This window comes from Aspergillus welwitschiae (assembly GCF_003344945.1).
Source record: "Aspergillus welwitschiae strain CBS 139.54b unplaced genomic scaffold BDQ94scaffold_7, whole genome shotgun sequence".
Classification (NCBI taxonomy): Eukaryota; Fungi; Ascomycota; class Eurotiomycetes; order Eurotiales; family Aspergillaceae; genus Aspergillus; species Aspergillus welwitschiae.
The window spans coordinates 307,924-330,791 of NW_020798701.1; the positions used below are offsets into that span (position 1 = coordinate 307,924).

Below are 22,868 nucleotides of genomic sequence, written 5' to 3' on the forward strand. Positions count from 1 at the left end.
TTTTCGATCATGACATTTTTGGTTTATGTCTTTGGATGATTTACATGGGTCGCATTTACGAATATATTGAACATTGGTGTAGTTTTGAATTGAATAGATGGTATCGTTCATCATCCTTGGGAGTCAGGATATCTATGCCCTTTTCTTATGCCCTGCTGGACCACCAGTTCCCACCTATCAACTGCTCCACCAGACTTCCAATTAGTTTGCCTACTCCCACACTCTGTTCACCCCGTGCCTTGTCCAAGCCTTCCTTGCTATGCGCATCATCTTCTCCCGCAAAGAATCTCACCAGCACCTCTGCGGCTAGCTTGGAGTCATCCCCATTCCCGTCTACATCACCAATTGCTGTCACATACTGCTCGATAAGCTCTTTCGGCCAACCCAACCTCCCGCCAAAGTCAACACACGTCTCTCTGTTGACAAACGAGTCGAATTCAAAGTGCCCTTGATAGGACAGAACACGCCCAGGGCAATACAAGCCCTGAATAGGACAAGGCTTTGTCCCCCCGATGTTCATCCAAGGCGAGGGAAGCGCTTTCTCAGGTGACGAGTCAACCGTCACCCAATCCCCATGAATCATCTGCAGCCTCAACGTGCGTTTTCCCCTCAAGCAGGGAAAGGCATCCACAAATCCCTCTGTGAGTTCGACTTGCGCCAGGCCTGCCTCTTTCCCATAGGGACAACATCCCACCTTGACCTCATTGGCCGAAGCAGATCCAGCAAGCAAGGCGTCTGCAAGCGCCTGATGGCCAAAACAACTTCCAAAGATCCGCACATGAGGATACTGTTCATATACAGTAGTAATAAACCCCAGCAATGGTGCAACCCATGACTGGTACTCTGCACCATACGTGGACGCCACTGATCCCGTAATCAAGATTCCGGTGATAGGCAAAGCCAGCGGATTGATCACCTCTCCAGCCTTGGTCACAAGGGTAGTAGGCTGCGTACTCAAACTAGCCAGCGACGGCAACTGACCACCAAGCGTATCAAACGCCGTGGTGTGGATTTCAATATCTTCATCTCGTCCTTCGTCTTCTGCGATCCGCCCCGCAGCAGCGCGAAGAAGCTTGCGAAATTGGGTACTATAAAGACCGCGAGCGTAGTAGACGTTCGGAACCGGAGCGTCCGTATCCAGAACGGCGATGTGGAGGTGTTTCTGGGTTCTCATATTGTCTCGCGTGTGTGTAGTGTGTTATAGGCTTGTTGAGGGGGTTTGGTGTGAGAGTGGTGAGGGGTAAAATGCATGCCTGATACCAAATCTATTATCTAAACAGTTGGAACTTTGATAAGGCGAGAAATTGGGTGGAACCCTGGACCAGCCCGGGGGATCGAGTTGCCTGTTTCGGTAGGTGATCGAGATGCGGGCGCCGCTTTAGGGTTGAAGCTCGCCGATTCGGGGAGGTTATTGCGGATTGGGTTGAGGGAGGTCAGAATGACTTGAATTGTGGGTCTTTCAATTCGGACTTTCTTATAGAAGGGACAAGGGGTCATTGTGAGTGAAATAATAATACGTTGGAGCCGAGCAAGTTCATGCTATGTTGGGGTTTTCCGCTATATCCTCATACCGCAGCGAAATCGATTCTACCTGCGCTGTTTTGATAGAAAAGAAAGAAAAGTATCGCAATTAAACAGGTTATAGATTGAGATGGATAGAGAGGCGACCTCGAATTATCATTCCATCAGCATTAAACGATAACCATGTCACAATCATCATCCTGATTCAAGTACCGACGCATCGATAACCTTAACGCCTCATTCAGCCACCATTTATGACACCGAAAGTCAAAGTACAACCTTAATCAGGTTTTCAATAGTGTTCCTAGTCAGTTTATCTCCTGCTGCGGATATGGTCCGCTACGCGTCAATACTACTAGCCTTGCCGATAGTCCTTAAGAGTGGCATGGTGATTTCTATGGTCCGGGGGTATATTCCGGAACTTAGTAGAACTTATAGCAAAGTCTACTTTTTATAGATCCTGGCTGTGTGCCACGCGGTGATTGTTGCTTCGTTTGGAGTAGAGTTGAAAGTCTACAGTAATACATAGAAGTTGCCTGTGCGGTACTGCTACTGCTGATGACTCCAATTGAGAGGTAAATCCATCATGATAGGAAATCATTGTACACGTTAGGATCATATTAGAATCATTTATCGATTACCTTCATATACTAAGAGACACATGTAAGCTCCCACATGGCATGAACAAAAATAGGTCCAAGTGCGGGTAAAGCAAACAAGAAACCATATCACCAATGAATACTATGACGCTAAAAATCGATCAACAGCTGTTGAAAGCACAGTAACTACCACACAATACCTCGACTCCTCCCCCCTCTAACTAACAGGGTCTATTCAATCTCCGCTGGAAGCTATCCTTGCGCGAAACGGCCTTCCCTGCCCTCGAAAGAAACTCTTTCCAAGTGCCGTCGCCATGCGCGTGGATGGACAAGTATCTCGTTCCATTAGGGGCATGGAATCCCACAGTCACGACTTTCTTGCCGTCGGCCTTGTCTTTGCTTGAGAGGTGGGGGGTTGTGCCTCTAAGCCATGCGTCAGTACTAGGTCGATACTACTTGTCAAACATGAGATTTTTGTATATAGTAGTCGGTGATATACTCACTGAATCCTCCCTTCAACGACACGGGGATACTATCAATCCAGACCAATGTTATTTTAGATTTGACCAATGACTTACTACCCCGACTGTAAGGGTTAGGAAGGAATCAACTCACCCTTCGCTTGATAGACGTACCCGCGAAATCTACTGTATAACTATACGCTACTCCCGCCTTTGCAGATAGGGTTTCCAGGGAGGTTTGTCTGTATGCTATTCCTAGGGCTTTGGGAGTTGTTTAACAAGCCGGGTAAATATCATGAGAAATAAGAGCCTAGTAGAAGGGCATACTAACCCTGCGAGAGCGGATGTATCCAATGAGTGTGGTATATTCCTCTTCGTCGCAGGACGTCCGCCATCGGCCGGGTCGTGGCACGGGTAAGTTGGTAGCTACTAGTTGAGTGGGCTGGGATAGAGGAAGTTGGAATTCATATAGGGTAGATATATGGTTATTGAAGCTCTGACCGCGGAGTGTGCACGGTATGTACGAAGAGCATCACAGGCATTTCATCTAGAAGGTATGATATCCAGATGTCTTTGGATTGAATTAAGGAGTGGTACTTGGTGGCAGGCATGCCCCTCAACGTCATGCGGAGCAAGGTACTGCCTGGCCTGGCCGCTCCTTTGACCGCCACAAGCGGCAGAACCTCCTCGACCTCGCAGAGAAAATTGCGGATATAAGCGGCTATAGGCGGATATACTTTTGAACAGCTCCGAAAAAGACGAGTCGGGATTTTGTACTTCTTTTTACCGCCTTGGAGGAAGTGGCAGAATCGGGTGTCTGTGGCCGCTGAGCCAAATACTTCGTTGGTGCGGGAGATTAGATGGTGAATTGTCGTTCATATACCAGGCTCCTCTACGACTACTGTAAACGACATGAGTATTCAAAAGAAAAGGGTTAACAAAAAGCAAAAACAAGAGAGACTCCCAGAGCATCTCTGTGTTAAAGGAACACAAAAAGGTCGTGCCCGGGATCGAACCGGGATTGCTGGAATCAGAATCCAGAGTGATGACCATTACACTACACAACCTGTTGTTGTGATAGGCTGTGCTGCAATATGGTAAATAAAGCAAAATCATAATTGATATCAACTGTAGCTAGGTTATAGAACTTGTTATTTGTCTCTCTCTGCTCTAGCATTTTCTCCTTCGTCAAGGTTGCGACTAACTATATATACGCTGAAACCTAAACCCCTCGACAAGTTACAATAATTCTAGGTTTTACAGACTCCTGCTTCACGTTCGATGTTGGCGGAATTATTCCGGCTGTCTCTCCTCGCAGTCACTGATGCGGAGCAACTGAACCGGCCCTGTAGACAAAAATAAATAACCCCATCTTCAATCTACATGTGATCATGAATTGCATGAATCCATTCGAGTTGTTTCCCCGAGCAACTTGCAGAACCATTTCTCAATACTCACGCACAGTCACCTTATGCAGTGTATACGTAATAGTAATCAAATACCATCCCCCATGACAGAAGAAGACCCTACTACCCCGATCGGGAAACACATGCCCTCATCTCCATCCCCATCCACCCTATCCATCATGACTCCATCATCTCGAAACACCAATAAATGAGAAACATAAGATCCATCTCTCGCCCGAGAAGATAGCAAGCATTACTACCGTTTCCACCGGCACTTCTCCGCTGATCATCCCTCATACCCGACCCTCGGTGTTCTAGCCATCCACCATCCACCATCTTCCTAATAGTAAGAGACGATAGGACTAAGATCGATACATACAACCTCAACTACAAACCACTATACCATCAACAACTACAACAAATTGTCGCTAAAGCTCCTACCACTACACTCCCACTCCAGAACCCTTAAGAAACAAATTTGCTAGCATAATAATAATCACAAGCTCTTCCCGCTCACACATCACAACATCACCGCCGGGATTGCGCCATCGGCAAATCAACATTCGTGATCGCCGACGCCCGCGGCGCACTCCTCCTATGAGAACTCGCATATGCCACGTTTACTTTCAACGTATCGCCTGTCTTGCACCTGGCGCACGCAATTCCCCTCCACTGATTGTTACATCGCTTATCGTTCCGAACTGCTAGTTGGGCTCGGCGCGTTCGCCAGGGGTTTTGGTTTGCACGGTAGTGGGATGATGATGATGCGAGGGAGGAGGGGGAAAGGATGAATCTGGAATGAGGGGTATATAAATACTACTGGTGTCGACCCTGCTGGTAGTGGTTTCTTTTTTCTGCACTACTATCTACACTACTACTGGCTTAATCAACTGCTTCTTTGATTGCAGTGATTACTGATTGATAAGATTTTACTATTCATCTATTGACCCCATCACCATGGCTCTTACTCAACAACAACCCGCCAGTATTCCCCTGGACGTCTTCCCCGACGGTCTGAAAACCACTGGTCAACACCCTCCCCTCTACGAACATATCCATCCCTTCGATAAATTCCCCAAGGAGATCACTGGCCCCACGGTCTGGAAGCCCGAGGATTATAGCAACAACCCAGAGAAATGGACGCATCGGTTCACGGCCGAGGAGATCGAGGAGCTGTCCGCGGCTGCGGATGCGTTTTTGGATGCGAAGATTCCCATGACTGGTATTAGCAAGGTATGCCACTTACTTACCAGCCTTATTGGTTTTGGTCGGTGGTAGCAGGGTATTGATGACAGCAGAGCAACTTCCCCCTCCCCAACCTAGCCGCCCGCCTCCACGAACTCCGCGCCGACCTCCTCGATGGCAAGGGATTCATCCTCTTCAAGGGCTTTCCCGTTGAGAAATGGGGAAACCACAAGTCTGCTGTCGCGTACATGGGTCTCGGCACGTACCTCGGGTACTTTGTTAGCCAGAACAGCAGGGGCCATGTTCTCGGTCATGTGAAGGACCTGGGTGAGGATCCGACGCAGATTGATTCGGTGCGCATTTATCGCACGAATGCTAGGTGGGTTATCACTTCACTCGTTTATTTTCTCGTTGGCAGTGATGGGAAAAGCTAATTGTGTAGACAATTCTTCCACGCAGACGACTCCGACATCGTTGGATTGCTTTGCATCCACCGCGCCAAGGAGGGCGGCGAGTCCGACCTGTGCTCCTCTCACAACGTCTATAATGTCCTGGCGAAGGAGCGCCCGGATGTGCTCAAGACTCTGACGGAACCCATCTGGTACTTCGACCGGAAGGGCGAGACCAGCACGGGACAGGAGGAGTATATCAAGACGAGTGTTGTGTATCTGGAGCGTGGGGAGAATCCTCGGGTTTATACCAAGTATGTGTTTATTGCCTTGAATTGTTTTGATGTTGATGGAGGGCTGTGCTGACGCTATTCGCAGATGGGACCCCTACTATGTGCGATCCCTCACTCGCTTCTCCGACGCTGGAATCATCCCTCCGCTTTCGGCTGCTCAGGTCGAAGCCCTCGAGGTCCTTGAGGCGACTTGCAACCGCGTTAAACTGCACATGGTCCTTGAAGTCGGCGATATTCAGTTCCTGGCCAACTCTCATGTGCTGCATGCACGCACGGCCTATGTTGATCACGCTCCCCCTACGCCCAGACGCCATCTCATGCGGCTGTGGTTGGCTACGCCGGAGAGCGAGGGCGGATGGAAGCTGCCGTTCTGGGATAGCAATGAGAAGAAGAGAGGCGGTATCCAGGTTGATGATCAGGCCCCGGTGGCTCCCTTGGATGCTGAGTGAACGGGACAAAATGATTCAATGATATTCATGTCTGTAATGTGTACGTTTAGCTTCAATACCATGTTAAATTAGTTATTCGAATTATGTTATACCTCATGTGCCTCATTAATCGTAATTCATACAAGTTTTGCCTCTTCTATCGGTAGATATAATAGGGGGTTCACTGCACAATTTTGTAGTTGCCTCCGCTGATAATTTCCAGCTTGCCTTTGGACACCATCCCGGCCAGGAACTCTCGCAGCTCCTCGTTGCTATACGGGAATCCCCCCGGAACGGCAATCTTTAGCATCATCACGATCCGTTGCAGTGGCATTGCGCCCTGGTTGGTCAACATGCCCACAATGAATTGCCAATAGAGATTCATCTTCTCCATCGCCGCCGCTTCGGCCGTTTCCTTCGCTGCTGCTGCCGCGGCCGCATCTGCCTCGGCTGCTGCTTGTGCTGTTTCTGCAGACTGATCCTCCGCATCGCCTGCGCCAGGTAACCCGGGCTCTCCGCCTGATGCATCTCCCTCCTCGCTCGGAAGAACTTCCAGGACTCGGAATGTATCCCGCTGTGTTTCGATTAGAATGCGCTTGCTCACCCAGAAGAGACATGCGCTTCGCACGAGTGCAGTCGACATCCCAAGTTCACCGGCGAGTTCGTCCGTTGTCCTGGTCACGGCCTCATCCGACTCAGAATTGAAGGCGTAGATCACCGTAGCTTGCCAGGTGGTAACCTCGTCCATGAACACACGATCCTCGAGATCTAGCTCGACAGTGACCTGTCCGAGTCCATTCAGCCAGGTGAGCTTGCGCGACTGCTTGAGCGATCCGAATCCTTGCGCGTATCGCTGCTGGAGCGAAGAAATCTCCTCTGGAACATTAAATTCCAGCCCTTGAATCTCAGGCCAGAAGAAGTGGGACAGGATCTTGGCGTGAAGCTCTGGCATGTCTTCCTCGTCCTCTGGCGCTCGTCTACCATCAGGAGTAACTGGCAGTGGCGCGGCCTTGCGCTTCCCGCTCAATCCTTGATCATTGCGTATAACAGCGTCAACGCGACGGGAGTCGAAAATGTCCCGCAGCATGACTTCGCAGGCTTGCAAGGCATTGTCGCCAAAGCGCACCTTGAGAAGTTCCAGAACGGACATCTCCTGGTCAAAGTCGGCGCGCTTCTGTAGTAGTCGCTCGCCCAGCATGTTCTGCATCTCCTTGACGAACATCTCCTTGGACTCGAACAGACTGATAAGGCTTCCAATAACGTCGGAAGTTTTCGACTTCCGATAGTCTGGTGCCGCGTCGACCGGATCGGGTACCCAGTTCATGTCATCCCAGTCGAGCTCCCCACTATCAGCTCGCAGCGAATTCTGGTGTGCTTTGGTCAATTCAGCTGACAACTCCACCAGTGTATCCGTGTGTGAAGCAGTTTGTCCATCAGCATCGGCCGGGTCAGACAAGAGTCCGCCAACGATGACCTTGACTGTGTCGTCGCGGTCGCGAAGATATCTGCGAATGGGCCGAGCAATCCGATCCAGAAGCACCCCCTTAGGATCTAGCAGGTTGAATGCTCGTATAATGGAGATATACACCTGCAGAATTTCGACAGTAGAAGCACCTGGGTGCAGCAATCGTTGATTGAGAACGGCAATAAAAGAGTGCGTCAGGTGGGACCGCGCTGCTGGATATGTAGTAAAGTGTCGTAAATCTTCGATAGCTCCACTGCTCGCAGGCCACTCAACAATGATATCAAAGAGTTCGCCTGCCCGGAGAGCCCCGAGGCGAGAAATTCCGATTTCCTGCCACTTCTCCACGTCACTCAGATTCACATCGAGACTATCCGGTTCCCTCACACCAGATTCGGGGGTGTTGATAATTGCTAGGACTTGCACGACCAGCCGCGCGAAAACATTCTCAATCCAGTGCCGTAAATGCTGGACGACTAGTGACGGCCCTCCCCATTGCCCGGTGTATGCCGCTCGAATGAACTCGCTCAGCATGGTGTCCATGACACTAGCAAAGACCTTCTGCGCCTTATCGCCGCCCATCCCAACCATCTGTAGCCCATCAAAGAGCACCAGGAGGATCTCTCGAGACGCACTGACACGCGCATCCTCTCCGGCCATCAGCATCATTCTGGCATCCACAGAGGGCTCATTTCGCCAGTCCTGGTACGAGACCGAGAATTGCCGATCGACCTCCATGTCATCAACGCTCCCTGACTCGTCCGCATCTCTCTCCTCACCCAGCTTATCAATTCCGAGGATAACCAGTGCCTCCGTAGTGATCACATGAGTCAGCAACGTGGACCTCAACGACCACGGCAACGCATAAGCCACCATCATGTGGAAGGACGTCCGGAGCTTAACGAACATAGGCTCCTGATCGGGAGTATCCAGAAGCGGCAGCAGATATTCCATCAAGTGCGAAAAGTATAACCTCCTTGCCAACTGCAAGCAGTCCACGATCTTATGTAGCAACCTTTCTTTGTGAGGATAATTTAGAAGCTGTACACTCCACGATCAGCACCACGCACATAATTTGAAGAACCCCAGATTTGCATCCTACCTTATACAGCCCGCCCCTAAAATTCTTCAAAAAGTGCCTCCGCATCTCATACGCATACCAATCCAGTATGTTCCTTTGCGCCATATCCTCCGCCACGTCCAATCCCATTGTAAAAGGCTTCATCAAGTACTCAAACGCCTCAATCACCTCCCGCGAAGGCTTCTTATCGCGATTCGTCAATCGCAAGAATTTCGCCTCTCCTATATCTTCATATCGGTAGAGTATGTCGAACCCGCAGTCCGGTATGGCAAGAAAGGTTGTCGCAACCTGCCAGGCGCGATCCAGTGTCGCTTGGTCCATCCATGGCTCATCTATGTCGGTTTTATCTGACGTCACTGAAGATCGGAACTGCGAGCTGCTATCGCGGGTTTTCGTCCCGGAGGAGAATGTCGGAAAGAGAGTGGAGGTTGTAGGTCCGATTGCGAGGCCTGCGGATGGGAAATCTTCTAGGGACGCGGAAGGGAGGACGGAGTTGAAGACGCGTCGGCGGCTGGTGTGGATGGCAGTGGTTGTGGATGGCATTTTGGCGGTTCAATTATAGCTCAATCCATCATTGATTCTTATGGGTCGCGTCTGAGAGCACTCCTTTACCAAGATGCTATGGCTTGAGGGGTGTTTGTTGATGCAGGCGTTTGGCACAATCATGGATAGCGCGATTAGTCATCTGATCAGCGTGCTTATCGATAAGAGTTCCGAAAGAGGAAATGTGCAATCAAAGATGCTTTGCATAGAGCAGCTTCAGTATGTTGAGCTATCTTGACTGACTTTCGCAAGCATAGAGTCCAAATTTAGTTCATGCTAAATATAGTCAGAAATTCGAGCTTAGCTGTTGTGTTTCATTGTGTGGCAGACATTGTTGATGCCGCCATCTGTTTTGATTCAGTATGCGGTAGAAAAATATATCCCAACTAAGTAGGTGCTAGCAATTCCAATAACTTCTTAAAGAGTATTGTACAATACTTAAACGGTGCAACCTGAGAAGGAGAAAAAAGCCCAAAACAGATCATTCGAGCATACACAACAATTTTCACATGTAGAAAGGCATCCACATATGCTCAAATCTAGGTGTGGGTGGAGGGAGAAGGCCATGGCGTACACTCTCCTAGTCAGATGATAGACCAAACAGGAGTCGAGTACTTTTCTCAGTAGCACACAGAACTCAGGTAGTATCTGTCATATTCAAGAGCATTTCTAGATTGGTCAATCCCATAGTGCTCAGGCGGAGTTTCCATCCTTGCAGCTTGAAAGCGGGGGTCAAAACTCTGCATGAGATAGTAACAATGCCCACCTCTCTTGTTCCGAGCGGGCAAAGGGATATCCGGACTATATGCAAGACTGGGCTTATCACTTTGCCGCGGTACTTTGCTGCTAGAAGTCATGGTGGAAGCAAGAAAGCATTGCGGCTACTAACCAGGTCATAATATCTTGTATTGCTCTACGGCCATCAAAGTATCAAGTAACAGGTCTACAATTCATTCCATTGCGCGGCATGTATCAGTCATCTATAGGGTATCTTGCCGGTGCAGTAAACAGAATGCCTCTCTGACATCTATATGGGACACAGACGGGGGTGGCGTATGGCGACGAAGCCGTATTGCCCGACGCAGGATGGTCATGAAATAAGTTGGGTCACACGGGCCCCTAGGTTGGTATACTAACAATCCCTGACAATGATGATCCAATCCCGTGTACGTCTAGGCCGCCTTACCGTCATCTACCTTCTCCCACTCGCTATCGGTACTTTGGTAACCGGAGCTCTCGCCGCTAACGCTCAGACGCTTCCGAATTTCGCCTTGTTCCTCAGGTGGCCGAAGAGTTGCCGATGCGGCGAGGGACCGAGGAGCGGAAGCGGTGGCAGCAGCACCCTTGTGCTCCGTCAGAAGCTCTGTTTCCGTATCACTCCCGGCACTGTCGAGAGTCGCCGGGGTTTTCCGACTGCCGTCTGACTTGGCTTGGCTCTCTGCAGGCTCCTCCTCCGATTGTTTCTTTTTCTCCGCTTCCTGAGCTTGCACCTGCCTCAGCTCCTGAGCGAACCAGTTGATGGACCACCATAGGGCGCCAGACAAGATAGACAAAACAAAAAAGTGGATGCTATAGGTGGCTAGCAGGAGGGCGAAGAGGAGAGCCTGGAGGGCGGCGAAGGTGACGTTGGTCGCTATGAGGAGGGAGGGGGTGGGACCCGGGGTAAAGATGCTAGACCAGAGATCCTCCATAAACGAGCCCATAATTTCGGATTACTCGCGATTGCGGCTAGTTGCGGGGAACGGTTGGAGACTCGGGGGGTCACAGAAAGCGGCTCTGGGGTAGGGGAACTGTGGAATGACGTTGATGTCGGAAACTGGAATCCGTCGTTGTTGCTGAGTTTTCCTTCTTTCCCTGGAGACCGGTTGCGCAACAACCTGTTAGCAACGCCAGGACGTCGGGGATGGAGGACAACAAACTGTGCAGCAAACCGGGATCTCAGTCGCAACTGCGGACCGGTGGCCAAAAACAAAATGCCGTTCGGAGGGGAGAAGTAAGGATGCGGATGGAAGGTAGGACGAGGACCGGTGGTCGACCGAAGCAGACGGTCGGCGTTTGAGTCGAGGTTCCAGGTGGGGAAAAAGAGGAGAACGGGAACTGGATCCTGGGCCGATTTGCCAGGAGCTAATGGTGAAGTTTAAATCCCCGTGGGGAGAGATACAGCTGCTGGTTATGAAGATATACGGGAGGCTAAATGAAAAGCTGGTGGGCTGCGAAAGGGAGAAAAAGAAGGAATGAAGATACTGAAGGGGAGTGACTCTTTTGGAGAGCGTCACGCCCGCCCGACGGAGGGGCAGCTGCCCTTTCGCCGTAACGTTACTAAGTTACTTAAGTTACTAAGGCACCGATGGGTGTGTTGGAGCCGTTTATCATCACGGGACTCCCCTTCAGGCATCGATCTCTCATGATCACGACCGCTGGATGGCCGGAATGACCGACTTGATAATGTCACTCCATTATACCTATCCTCCTAACTCAGGTAGCGCGCATTTTGGGTTTTGGGCTCGAATGTCTCAAAGTCAAGTCAAGCTATTACTGGGAGTATCTTCTTCCGGTAAACTACACGGCTGCATAGGCTTGCTTCCCTTGGTTTGGCCCATCTAATATCAAATACCGCCGATCGGCTTTCGACCTGATGGCTTCCGCTTCGATTGCCGCATCCGCCGTTTAAGATGATGTAGCTTCTGCGGCACCTCCTGCACCCGCTTTCGGACATCCCAGAAAACCTTGTGATTGGCGGACTGAAGAGGCATCATCCATGAAGATGCCATTCTATGATCCACGGCTGCTGAATGTACGATGACGAGGACATGGGGTGTCTTATCAAGCATATATTGGGGGAATCTCATGCGTCCAGCTTATTCGACCATGCGTTTAATAGCGGGCCTGTAGCCATGCGGATGCGGAACCATCGTAAAGGTAATCCTGGGGCTTGTACCACCATAGTAAGAATAGTGTTGGCAGACAATTGATCCCCAGGCTGGACGGCTTTACTCCGACACTAAAGACTGGGTGAGACTGGGCGAGACTGTGAGACTTTCGTCAATCCGCTCATCTGGCCGGAATGGGAGATGGTGATGCCCGCACGTGTTGCCGTCACGGGATGTCTTGCTTTCCTCAATCGGGAAACCAAACGAATATCTAAAGGCACAGAGTATCAAGAATGACAAGCAAGGTTAAGTCTTGATGAGCTTGTCAAATTGACTATATATCGCTTGACTTCCATGAATATTTTGCTCTCTAAGGAGCAAACCGGCTTTCCATGTAGTTCCATCCCACGCCTGCGCCTTTCTAGTGGATTCGAGCCAGGGTGACTGCGATACGCTAAACCGGACCACAGTTTGGCCTCACCACCTCCACCTCGCGCTTCCCTGACGGTCTCCGCCCGCCGGCCCACTTTCACCCAGACACCACGATTCGACATTGGCCTGCAGATCGCAGCTTAGGGTTCTTTTCTTCTCCCCCCTTCTGCTTCATGGCTATGGAATCGTCCGAATCCTACCGTTCTGTCCACTGCGAATCATGTCGCTTCTCGGCCTCTTGACTTCCTTGGGCATCTGGTTCCTTCTGGTTGGCTGGCCGGGCTATCTGTAGTCAATTGATGCATCTATATAAGCTGCGGTGTAACTCGGGTCTTCCCTTCTGCTTTCTTGGTAAATCAACTCACGTGCCATCACAATAACGACAAGAGGCATCGCCTGTGTGACCAAGTTGGGCCTATACCCCTTCCTTCTCCTTAAATCAGTCCTCAATTTCCTTTTCTTATCCCTCTTTACCCTCACATGATGGATAAGAAGCCCATCGATCCTGCAAAGGAGCTGTCCCCGGATGGTCGTTCATCCATCCAAGGGGGCACTGCTCACCATGCAGAGGACCCTCTCCCCGAAAGGGAACCCTATGGCCCCCCAGGCATCAGGGGTCTTATAGCAAACCCCTTCGTCCTCATGTGTGCCGCTTGCTCGACACTAGGAGGTCTCACGTTTGGGTACGATCAAGGCGTAGTCTCGGTCATTCTAGTCATGGACCAATTCTTGGAACGTTTCCCCGAGGTGAACTCAGGCTTCTGGAAAGGTCTCATGACGGCAATGATCGAGTTAGGAGCATTCCTCGGCGCTATGAACCAAGGTTGGATAGCGGACAAAATCTCTCGTCGTTATTCAATCATTGTTGCAGTCTGTATCTTCACGGTGGGTTCAGTACTGCAGACAGCAGCGGTTGACTATGCCATGTTGACTGTCGCACGACTGATTGGTGGAGTGGGAATTGGAATGTTGTCCATGGTGGCTCCCTTGTACATCTCGGAAATCAGTGAGTATTGTGACTGTTTCATACCGAACTGGTTTCATGACTTGTACAATGAGCGTCAGCTGACCTGTATTTTTAATAGGTCCTCCCGAGTGTCGCGGTACGCTTCTAGTGATGGAAGAGTTGTTTATTGTTCTCGGAATTGTCATTGCATACTGGATCACCTACGGCACTAGGTATATGTCTGGAGAGTGGGCATGGCGCCTTCCCTTCCTGCTGCAGTTGATCCCGGGCTTCATCTTGATGGCGGGTGTCATCGTATTGCCTTTCTCTCCAAGATGGCTTGTCGCGAAAGGAAGGGTAGAGGAGGCTCTCCAGAGTTTGTCGAAGTTGCGTCAATTGCCTCCATCCGATAAGCGCGTCAGACAGGAGCTTCTGGACATCAAAGCAGAGGTCCGATTCCATCAGGAACTCAACGTAGAAAAGCACCCCAATCTGCAAGGTGGTGGACTCAAGAACGCAATCTTGTTGGATCTGGCATGCTGGGCCGATTGCTTCAAGAAGGGTTGCTGGCGGAGGACGCACATTGGTGTCATGATGATGTTCTTCCAACAGGTGAGTAGCGAAATGCCCCAATATATCCCGGAAAGCAACTAACACCTCCGGGATAGTTCGTTGGAATCAATGCCCTCATTTACTATGCACCTACACTGTTCGAGACTATGGGATTAGACTACAGCATGCAACTCCTGATGTCGGGTATTGTGAACGTGGGACAGTTGGTGGGTGTGATCACCAGTATTTCAACCATGGATAAATTCGGTCGACGGGCTCTTCTGCTCTGGGGTGTAGCTATTATGGCAATTTGCCACATTATCGTGGCCATCTTGGTCAGCCTCTACTCCGACAACTGGCCCGCGCACCGCGCCCAGGGTTGGGCCAGTGTCGCTCTTCTACTTGTGTACATGGTCGCATTTGGTGGCTCATGGGGTCCAGTAGGATGGGCGCTGCCAGCTGGTAAGTATCTAACCCTAATGAACGGCGGAATACCACTCGTGTCTAACTCTCATCGCAGAGGTCTTTCCTTCTTCTCTCCGTGCCAAGGGTGTGGCCCTCTCAACCTGCTCCAACTGGCTGAACAATTTTATTATTGTGAGTTCACCCGGAGACAACAGCCAGATAGTGCGCAATTCTAATAGAAATATTTGATAGGGGTTGATCACGCCGCCGCTTGTTGAAGATACCGGATACGGTGCTTACGTATTCTTTGCAGTCTTCTGTTCACTGGCCTTCGTATGGACACTCTTCTTTGTCCCTGAAACAAAGGGCAAGTCTCTGGAACAGATGGATCAGGTCTTCAAGGATAACTCGAGCGAAGCTGAACAAGCTCGTAGACGTGCTATCGAGGCTGATCTGTTGCGAGAGGAGGAGCAGGCCGTGATTGAGGCCTAATGTTGCCTGTGAATATTGCATTGGTCTACTGGTAGATCCAGTGCAGTTCAATTCTTGTGTATAACATCACTATTTAGTTAGGACTTACGAATTTATGAGTGCCATGAAATGAAATCCGCATCGTTGAGTAGATTAGTTACTGGTTGCTATGCCTTAGTCGGAAGAGCGTGTTCTGGACCCTCCTTATCTCCGCTGACTAACCGGCAACAGCAGGCCCACAGCTGCATCTTTGTCAGCGGGTCGGAAGCTTTTCGCCTTCAGCACATCCGTCAGCTTCCCTTCTCCTTGCTATTTTCCTATCACCTTTGAAGACTACTGAATTACAGCATATATGGTCCCTCCAAACGCTGTATAACATGTATCAATCTCCGACACCTGCTGACAGGTCGGAAGAGGACCCCCAGAAACATAGGAAGCGTATTTCAAGGGCCTGCGATTCATGTTACAAAAGAAAGGTCGGTTTTGCTCTCTGGACGTGCTTCAGAGTCACTTTCTGACCATCTGTAGATAAAATGTGATGCCGCCGTGCCTCAGTGTAATTGGTGCAGCCATCATGACATCCCGTGCACCTTCAATAGGGTCATTACTCGGAAGCGGAAAGCCAAGACTGATGCAAAAGGGTATGGCTTAAGCCTCTGATTGAAGAATACAATCGCTGGGCTATATTCTGACGGTGTATACGATCATAGAGAGAAAGAGACGACTGGGTTGGCGGAGCGTATTGAGCGTATAGAAAAGTTCCTTACGGAAAACCTTCTGAAAGAGCCCAGTCAGTATGCTGGTTTAACGCCTAATCTCCATCTACTAACATACGCAGCTCCTTCTGCAACACCACCTAGTGTGAATCATCATGAGTCCCCTATAGAATCGCATCCTTCGAGTTACACTCACGACTTTTCGAGAGAATCGTCGACCTTCAATGAGAAGTCAGGTTCTTCTTCGGTGCCTCTGCATTTCGCAGGTCGTGAGTTAGGATGCATCAACTTGTTCACGGGCATCCCCTTGTTACTCCCAGAGGGCAAGCAATGGGTTCAGTCACGGACTGGACAGAACATCTCGCTCAGCAAATTAGTCACATCTAACAAGCCACCATGGGAAAGACAGCGGGCGTTAGCATCCAATGCGCTGGTGATGAACCCCCATCCCGAAAGCGCATTCGAGCTGCCTGATCGAACCCTCATAGACACATACTTCAGACTGTTCTGCATATCGTTTGTCAGGCGTATATTTCCAGTTGTGGACCCCGTTCTGTTCAAAGAAACTATCGAAAATGCTTATCAGCAACCACGAACGAGGCTTCCTTATGGGAAAGTGAGCACTAGGGCATGTGTGCTTGCCTTTGCTGCGTTTATCTCTTTAGTACCACCTCTTGAGTTTGAGACTGAATTTCGAAAATTTGCCCCTCTCAACAGTGAGGCCTATTTCACGAGAACACAATGCCTGGTGCCCCAGGTTTTGCAAGAGTCTGCCTCGGTGGAGGGACTGCAGGTGGTATCCATGATGGTGAGTCCGGATCCTCTAAGCCCGCTGTGGGGTCTTTGCCCACCGATGTGGGTTGTTTTATTCTTTATACAAAGACCACATCCACTGTTCCTTAGTAGCTCCAGATGCGTTCTCGTGCGCTGACGCCATTGGTAGGCACTCTTCGAGCTTGTAACCGGCAACTTACAGTCAGCCAGCTACTACGGTTCGATTGCAGCACGCATGGTATTCTTATTGGGTGGACACACTACTAGTTCAATGACAGAAGACCCGGAGACGCCGCAAAACGAGATTGCCATGAGATCGCAGAGACAAATTCGATATCTCTTCTGGCTTGGTTACACCATCGAAAAGGATGTGTCTCTCCGGACTGGACAGCCCCAGCTCTTCACGGAAGAAAACTGCGACTTGACAATACCGGCCACTTATAGCGAGAATCTATTCAAATTCCCGATCGACTGTCGGCAGATACCTCCAGAAGACATGCCAGAAGATCCAGTCTATCCAGTGGATATCCGCCTGAGTATAATCAAGGCTCGAGCCTACAACGCCCTTTACTCTTTTAAAGGTCTGAAGAAAACGGACGCCGAGATTTTGAAGGAAATTCGCGAACTGGACGACGAGCTCGAGAAATGGAGACTGTCGATACCTCTAGCATGGCGACCTACATTATCCTTCGTCAAAGAGACCCCCGACCCGAATGCCAACATGCATTCAGTCATATTACGACTAAACTATCATCTCTGCATGACAATCATCCACCAAGCCAGTGGCAGATGCAGGGACTGGTCCAAAGAAGAAGGTGGGATCATGCATGGCGTAAACTCCAGCTTAGCTCTGTCCGTCGAAGCCAGTCGTTCAACACTACTCTATCTCCAAGCATCAGAACACGTCCTGATTGACGGTACATTCTGGTACGTGTCTTCACCCACGTCCCATCAACAATCTCCTTCACTAACAACGTAACTCAGGACCCTCATTTTCTACCCCATGTCCGCCCTTCTAGCCATATTCTGCAACATCCTTCAAAACCCCTCCGATCCCCAGGCCACCAAAGATCTTGGCCTGCTCAAAACGGCAATGAGCATGCTGGAAAGGATCTTCCTGCGCCAACCGTCCTCGGTCAATGAGATCGTGCATATCAAGATGATTGCTGATTATGTGTCTGAGTTGTATAGACTGGCTAGCTGTGCGATTGAAAAAGCGTGGTATGAGCGTTCTGGTTAAGGATGGTTTCTTATTTGGTATTATTTGCGCTCTATGGGACGGGTACAAGGTATATACAGGTTAGAAGACTTGGCGTTTGTTGGTTGTGTTTGAAAGGGATGACTTTCCAGGGCGTCTAGAAGGGATTCAACATTAGGGATGCTACGGATTATTCGGTAGATGGGTACATCGTCTAGATTGCATGAAGGCCTTTTAACGCATGTCTACTGAAGAAAAATATTTTTCAACGAATATATTATATTGATCTTAACTATCATAATAGAAATAAATTGAAGACCTAGATCTTGAACAAAGTCAGCAAGACAGTTCATTCATTCTTTCGTGATTGCAAGCAAAGCAATAAAAGCAATTGAGCTTATTTCAGATATTATATGCGCAGTTATAATCAAAGAGTACAATTTGTACTTTCAGATGGGGTTGAAACAAAGATATACGCAAATCATCATATAAGCCAAATTAGGAGACATATTGCTCGACTTACCAATTGAATTTAAAATTGGGCATGGCATTTAAGCCAAGAGCTAGTCTTGAAGCTCAAGCAAATTTTGAAGCATCATTAAGCTTTCTAATATTGCCCAGTCCTCAAAAGACCAGCTTGGCCATGTCGAATCTTCGTTGTTGTAGAACTGAAGAAGAGTTGCGGGAGAAAATTTGGTGGGAATTTAAACGCGCGCCGTTAGCGCGGCACGTGATCATCGCGGAACCATGTTGTTCCCGACCGCAGTGCGGAATTTATGGGTATCGAAAGGTGGATGCTTTCTAGTCCATGGTGCCCGTTGTGAATCGCGTATGTTGTGTTTGAATGCTTGGGTAATGGTAGCAGTGGACCGTATCTGCCTGGATTTGGCCCGATCCCTGTTGCTTGTTGAAGGATCTCTGTCCAGGATTGGTCGCGACAGTAGAGATGTATAGTTCGTTAATATTTTCGCAATCTGGTCGTATTCCCACCAAGATGTTATGGTGTCGATCTGCATCTGTGCTATACAATCGGAGGTTCGTAGCAGGAGCTAACTGCTTCTTTTGTGGGTTGTTATCGGACAATCGCGAGGCTATCGGCATTCGATCAACCCTCAATCTTCCCATCCAGGAGATCCCACACTAATTGTGCATCTTCGATGGTCTTTTGACTGGTTTCAGAATCCTTTTTGCCGTCCTCATTGGTCTGCTGGGGACGTGACTGCGCAGCGATGCCATCTGCTTCCAGCCGCTCTAGAACACCCGTGATCTCGGCTTTCAGTTTGTCCATCTGCTGAATTTCTTCCTTGGTTCGACTCAATTGCTCTTCCATCATCATGATCAGGGATTCCCTAGCCTGGTGTGGTCTGTACAAGTTGAGGAGATGATGTGCGTTGATGAAGAGGTTGCGCAAGTCCTCGACTTTGGATTCAAACTGCTCCGGGGATACTGATAGAACGCCGACAAATTCGAGAAAGTTTAAAAGAAGAGATTTGCTGATCTTGAGGAGGTAGTATGCGTGGTTGAGCGGCCGCGAAGGCTCTGAGGGAGGTTGACGGTCGGTATCTGCCGGGGAGGAGGAAGGGTATAGCTGGGTAATGCCTTGATCTTTCAGGGACGGTAAAGCTGTCGAAAGCTGTGGTGATGTGTGAGCAGCAGAGCCACAGTGGCAGAATAATCGAAGACTTACGTTCTGAAGCTCTCCGAACACGCTGTAATGGCCGGTGTCAGGGATCGCTGGTGGCACGAGAAGCCGAAGCTCTGGTGGTAGATCGAGAGCGCGCAATTCGGCAGGCGACCACTTCTTCTTCTGCGGTTTCCCATCCTCGCCTTTGGATGCCTCCTTCTTGATCTCCTCGAGTCTCTTCAGATTATCGGGCGTGAAGTGTTTCCATAGCGGAGGCGGCGGGGCAAAGGCAGTCGCGAGCGTCCGTTGCTGTGCGGCGTCGGCCATGGTATTCTCGCGGATCTGAAGAATTGTAGTGCGATAGTTGACTGTGGGTAGTTGGTAGCACGCGATGGACACGAGATCAGAGGTGAGTGCAGGAAAGAATGTGGACAGGCAAGTCGGTGCAATGCGGAGATGTCCGGTGTTGTTGGCCCGTGCTCATGCCAGGCGGCCACTTGCTCTTGTTCACCATCAACTACGGCCTCCGCTGGGCAACAACTTACCAACTCTCTATCCAGCCAAACGGCGAATCCCTTCTGGCTTCTCATGAGCGCAGTAAATTATAACTAAGCGCTACAAAATGCCTCGCAGTGGACTTGCTGCTGGCTCAGCAAGCCCCCGCTCTCCAGTGAGAGAAGCAACTGGCACCATGTCCCGCTTGTATCAGCGCTCGTACCCGGTCGTCGACGCTGTCGCGCTGGCGTGCATTGTAGGGGCTTGGATACTGGTACGTCTTCAGACCTGCCTCTCGATTGGCTCATACACTAATTGGAATATTTCATGTAGATTCAGATATTTGCGACCCCCTTTCATCGCATGTTCTCTCTCGACAATAAAAGTATCCAGTATCCCTTCGCTGTCGTGGAGAGAGTTCCCGTTGGTGAGATGCTGCACCCTGCCCCGTCACCGTCAACTTTCCTTGTTGCTTACTATTGATTCTTAGTTTGGTCTATCGTCTATGCTGGGGTCATTCCGTTTCTTGTCCTCCTCGCCTGGGCAGCTGTGTTCCGTCCATACCCTCACAAGGTCCAAGTGACCTTGCTGGGCTTCCTCATCGCGCTTATGCTAACGAGCCTTATCACCGATATCATAAAGAACGCCGCTGGGCGACCTCGCCCTGATTTGATTTCTCGCTGTTTACCAAGGAAGGGTACCCCCAAGGATTTGTTGGTCTCATGGACGGTGTGCACTCAAACCAACGAGCACATCCTACAAGAAGGATGGAGGAGTTTTCCCAGTGGCCACAGTAGCTTCTCATTTGGTGGACTCGGTTATATGTCATTGTAAGCTTCAATGCCGCGAGAGCTCAGAGAAAGCACGCTGATTTTTTTCCAGATTCCTCTCCGGTCAGATGCACGTCTTCAGACCGAGGACCGACCTCTGTCGCTGCCTTGTGGCTTTTGTTCCGCTCCTCGGCGCTCTGTTAATTGCCATTTCTCGTCTGGACGACTACCGTCACGATGTGTACGATGTTACTTGTGGATCGCTGCTTGGGTTGACGGTAGCTTATTTCTCGTACCGACGATATTATCCGGCCCTTCGGTCAATCAAGTGCGACTGCCCCTATGGCAGAGACGATATCATCGGCCCAGATGGATTCTCCAAACTGCCTGGTGATGAGGAACAGCAACTGCCGGGCTCAGCATCTGTTGCGCGTCAATGGGATGCTCGGGAATCCTATCAACTTGCGGAGTCTGCATCCTCTTAAGGGGTAGATACCATTTGCCACATTTTCAACATCCCCTGTTCATTTCTGTGATACCCTAGATTTTCGTGTTATCGATGTACCGTTACTTTGGACGCTCGCTTTCATAGTAGCCAATTACTTGTATTGTCCGCTCAATGCTGATAATTTTGGATATTAAATTACTCATACTTATTCTTACAACTTGGAAATGTCCCTATGCTGTACATTGGTCCATTCCTTGACATCGTGGAAGTCCATCACTCTGTTGGGCCCTCCAAACCGTCCCAAAGTGTCGCTCCAGTTTCTATCAGAAGCAATTTCTGGGCTCCACTTGATGAGATCGTGGACCTTCTGAGGGACTTTGCCCTCCATGGCATCAACAATGAGACTTCCGATGGATGGTAGGTATTTGTAGCCTATTTTAAAGGTGCGGGTTAGTAGCGGAAACGCATCTCGGTCAGGGCCATGACGTCTTACCTCGGCCAGAAGCACCGCATCCCAGAATCAGTGATTTGTGCTGTGGGTGACGGTCAATGATGAATTCGCGGTTAGCGGTGTCTGCACACCAGCAAATTCTCGCGAAGCTGAACGGACGATCTGCCAATTGAGGCACAGTTTCTCTGAGAAGTGCGCGGACCCTCTTCTCGGACTCCAAGGGCACTTGTGTTTTCTCGAACGGAAGACTTTGAAGCTTGCCATCTTGTGACCGGACCATGTTTGTGTATCCTGGATGTTCATCGCAGATTTTGATCTCCCCGCGCTCCTCATCCGGCTCAAAGAAGAAGCCCTTTTCGATATTGAAGATGACAGGCATGTCCTTGTAGAGTGCGCGCTCCTCGGGCTTCAGAGCGATGTGCACGAGCGTCCAGGCAGTTGGGCGCAGCTGGTCCTTGAAGTCTAAGAATTGTCCTGCACTTGCACCAGCACACAGGATTGTCTGTTCCGCGCGCCAGATTTTGCCATCAGCAGTTACGGCACCCTTCACATCGTTGTTTTCGAAAATCAAGGTGATGACCCTGCCTGCAGGCGAACCAGCAACGAACTTGACACCGAGCCTCTGTGCTTCCTTGGCGGCAGCGACAAGAGCATTTCGGGCATGAGCCCAGCCGGCACCAGAGCGAAGGAAGTAACCCTTCCAGCCCGGGAAATCTCCCTTGAGCACAGCAGGGGCAAGATCACGGAATTGATCTGGCCGCGACATCTCCACCAAGTTCGGGTCGGCTTCGGGCCTTACTCGGACACCAAGGCGGTCCAGGCCAGCTGATGTGCACGCCGACATGAGCAGGCCGACATCGTGGTAGTATGGCTGGAAGAGAGGGTCATTCTTCCATCCTTGGAAGGCTTGTTCCCCTAGAATCTCGTTCACCTCAATCTCATCTTTTCTGTTGCTATATTGGCCAGAGGATATGACTTTGTTGACGTCGTTTCCTGCGGAAATAGCGGAGGGGACAGGGTAGGGATCCAAGACTGTCACATTGGTGTAGCCTCTGCGAGCCAGGTGCAGGGCAGTCGAGCAGCCCCAGGTGCCTGCACCAACAATCAAAATGGAGGAAGACTTGGTGATTGCCATTGTGAAGTGTTGTTGGACGCGGCCAACGATGGTAGAGGGGGTGGTGAAAGAAAGAATTCGCAATGCCGCACCAATTGAATGGCTCTTGACCTGGGCAGTGTTCCAACTGAAGCAATTCGTTGATGGGATCGGAGGATCCTGTAAATGATATACGAGACGTGGCCCTTTATACTACAGTACTACAATGGTGACCGCCAGGGCCATAAATCATCA

The 22,868-nt window shown here is 50.1% G+C and overlaps 10 protein-coding genes and 1 non-coding gene across 11 annotated transcripts; 4 read left to right on the plus strand and 7 right to left on the minus strand.

The window, feature by feature from the left end:
- Positions 1–145: 145 nt before the first annotated feature.
- Positions 146–1,174, minus strand: BDQ94DRAFT_167765 (class I glutamine amidotransferase-like protein; the record flags this gene model as incomplete). The annotated part of the gene is made up of 1 exon (XM_026770884.1): positions 146–1,174. The coding sequence occupies one exon, from the start codon at positions 1,172–1,174 to the stop codon at positions 146–148; it is 1,029 nt and encodes a 342-aa protein (XP_026629165.1).
- A 978-nt stretch (positions 1,175–2,152) lies between these two features.
- BDQ94DRAFT_138645 (uncharacterized protein) lies at positions 2,153–3,172 on the minus strand. The gene is made up of 4 exons (XM_026765273.1): positions 2,913–3,172; positions 2,736–2,842; positions 2,624–2,652; positions 2,153–2,543 (listed from the first exon to the last, which is right to left on the minus strand). The coding sequence occupies exons 1-4, from the start codon at positions 2,974–2,976 to the stop codon at positions 2,342–2,344; spliced, it is 402 nt and encodes a 133-aa protein (XP_026629166.1). The 5' UTR covers positions 2,977–3,172; the 3' UTR covers positions 2,153–2,341.
- A 404-nt stretch (positions 3,173–3,576) lies between these two features.
- On the minus strand, positions 3,577–3,648 carry BDQ94DRAFT_t85. The gene has a single exon. It is a non-coding gene; the product is annotated as a tRNA-Gln (tRNA).
- Positions 3,649–4,944: 1,296 nt separating this feature from the next.
- On the plus strand, positions 4,945–6,303 carry BDQ94DRAFT_167766 (TauD/TfdA family dioxygenase; the record flags this gene model as incomplete). Its single annotated transcript, XM_026770885.1, has 4 exons — positions 4,945–5,220; positions 5,286–5,551; positions 5,615–5,875; positions 5,940–6,303. 4 exons carry the CDS (start codon positions 4,945–4,947, stop codon positions 6,301–6,303), a joined length of 1,167 nt encoding a protein of 388 aa, XP_026629167.1.
- Positions 6,304–6,393: 90 nt separating this feature from the next.
- Positions 6,394–11,071, minus strand: BDQ94DRAFT_185330 (anaphase promoting complex subunit 2; the record flags this gene model as incomplete). The annotated part of the gene is made up of 3 exons (XM_026774851.1): positions 6,394–8,759; positions 8,794–9,336; positions 10,575–11,071. 3 exons carry the CDS (start codon positions 11,069–11,071, stop codon positions 6,464–6,466), a joined length of 3,336 nt encoding a protein of 1,111 aa, XP_026629168.1. The 3' UTR covers positions 6,394–6,463.
- Positions 11,072–11,835: 764 nt separating this feature from the next.
- BDQ94DRAFT_138653 (uncharacterized protein) lies at positions 11,836–12,573 on the minus strand. Its single transcript, XM_026765274.1, has one exon. The coding sequence runs from the start codon at positions 12,215–12,217 to the stop codon at positions 11,975–11,977; it is 243 nt and encodes an 80-aa protein (XP_026629169.1). The 5' UTR covers positions 12,218–12,573; the 3' UTR covers positions 11,836–11,974.
- Positions 12,574–13,004: 431 nt separating this feature from the next.
- BDQ94DRAFT_138655 (sugar porter family MFS transporter) lies at positions 13,005–15,179 on the plus strand. Its single transcript, XM_026765275.1, has 5 exons — positions 13,005–13,676; positions 13,756–14,228; positions 14,285–14,630; positions 14,689–14,765; positions 14,826–15,179. Exons 1-5 carry the CDS (start codon positions 13,151–13,153, stop codon positions 15,063–15,065), a joined length of 1,662 nt encoding a protein of 553 aa, XP_026629170.1. The 5' UTR covers positions 13,005–13,150; the 3' UTR covers positions 15,066–15,179.
- A 209-nt stretch (positions 15,180–15,388) lies between these two features.
- BDQ94DRAFT_121364 (putative C6 transcription factor) lies at positions 15,389–18,025 on the plus strand. The gene is made up of 6 exons (XM_026763775.1): positions 15,389–15,520; positions 15,573–15,685; positions 15,755–15,834; positions 15,883–16,568; positions 16,704–17,461; positions 17,519–18,025. The coding sequence occupies exons 1-6, from the start codon at positions 15,422–15,424 to the stop codon at positions 17,772–17,774; spliced, it is 1,992 nt and encodes a 663-aa protein (XP_026629171.1). The 5' UTR covers positions 15,389–15,421; the 3' UTR covers positions 17,775–18,025.
- A 374-nt stretch (positions 18,026–18,399) lies between these two features.
- Positions 18,400–19,768, minus strand: med7 (mediator complex subunit MED7). The gene is made up of 2 exons (XM_026765276.1): positions 19,420–19,768; positions 18,400–19,365 (listed from the first exon to the last, which is right to left on the minus strand). The coding sequence occupies exons 1-2, from the start codon at positions 19,681–19,683 to the stop codon at positions 18,838–18,840; spliced, it is 792 nt and encodes a 263-aa protein (XP_026629172.1). The 5' UTR covers positions 19,684–19,768; the 3' UTR covers positions 18,400–18,837.
- Positions 19,769–19,901: 133 nt separating this feature from the next.
- On the plus strand, positions 19,902–21,543 carry BDQ94DRAFT_138660 (phosphatase PAP2 family protein). The gene is made up of 4 exons (XM_026765277.1): positions 19,902–20,125; positions 20,185–20,278; positions 20,342–20,681; positions 20,734–21,543. Exons 1-4 carry the CDS (start codon positions 19,979–19,981, stop codon positions 21,104–21,106), a joined length of 954 nt encoding a protein of 317 aa, XP_026629173.1. The 5' UTR covers positions 19,902–19,978; the 3' UTR covers positions 21,107–21,543.
- BDQ94DRAFT_121388 (NAD(P)/FAD-dependent oxidoreductase) lies at positions 21,194–22,832 on the minus strand. Its single transcript, XM_026763776.1, has 2 exons — positions 21,563–22,832; positions 21,194–21,501 (listed from the first exon to the last, which is right to left on the minus strand). The coding sequence occupies exons 1-2, from the start codon at positions 22,653–22,655 to the stop codon at positions 21,281–21,283; spliced, it is 1,314 nt and encodes a 437-aa protein (XP_026629174.1). The 5' UTR covers positions 22,656–22,832; the 3' UTR covers positions 21,194–21,280.
- Between the last annotated feature and the right edge of the window lie 36 nt (positions 22,833–22,868).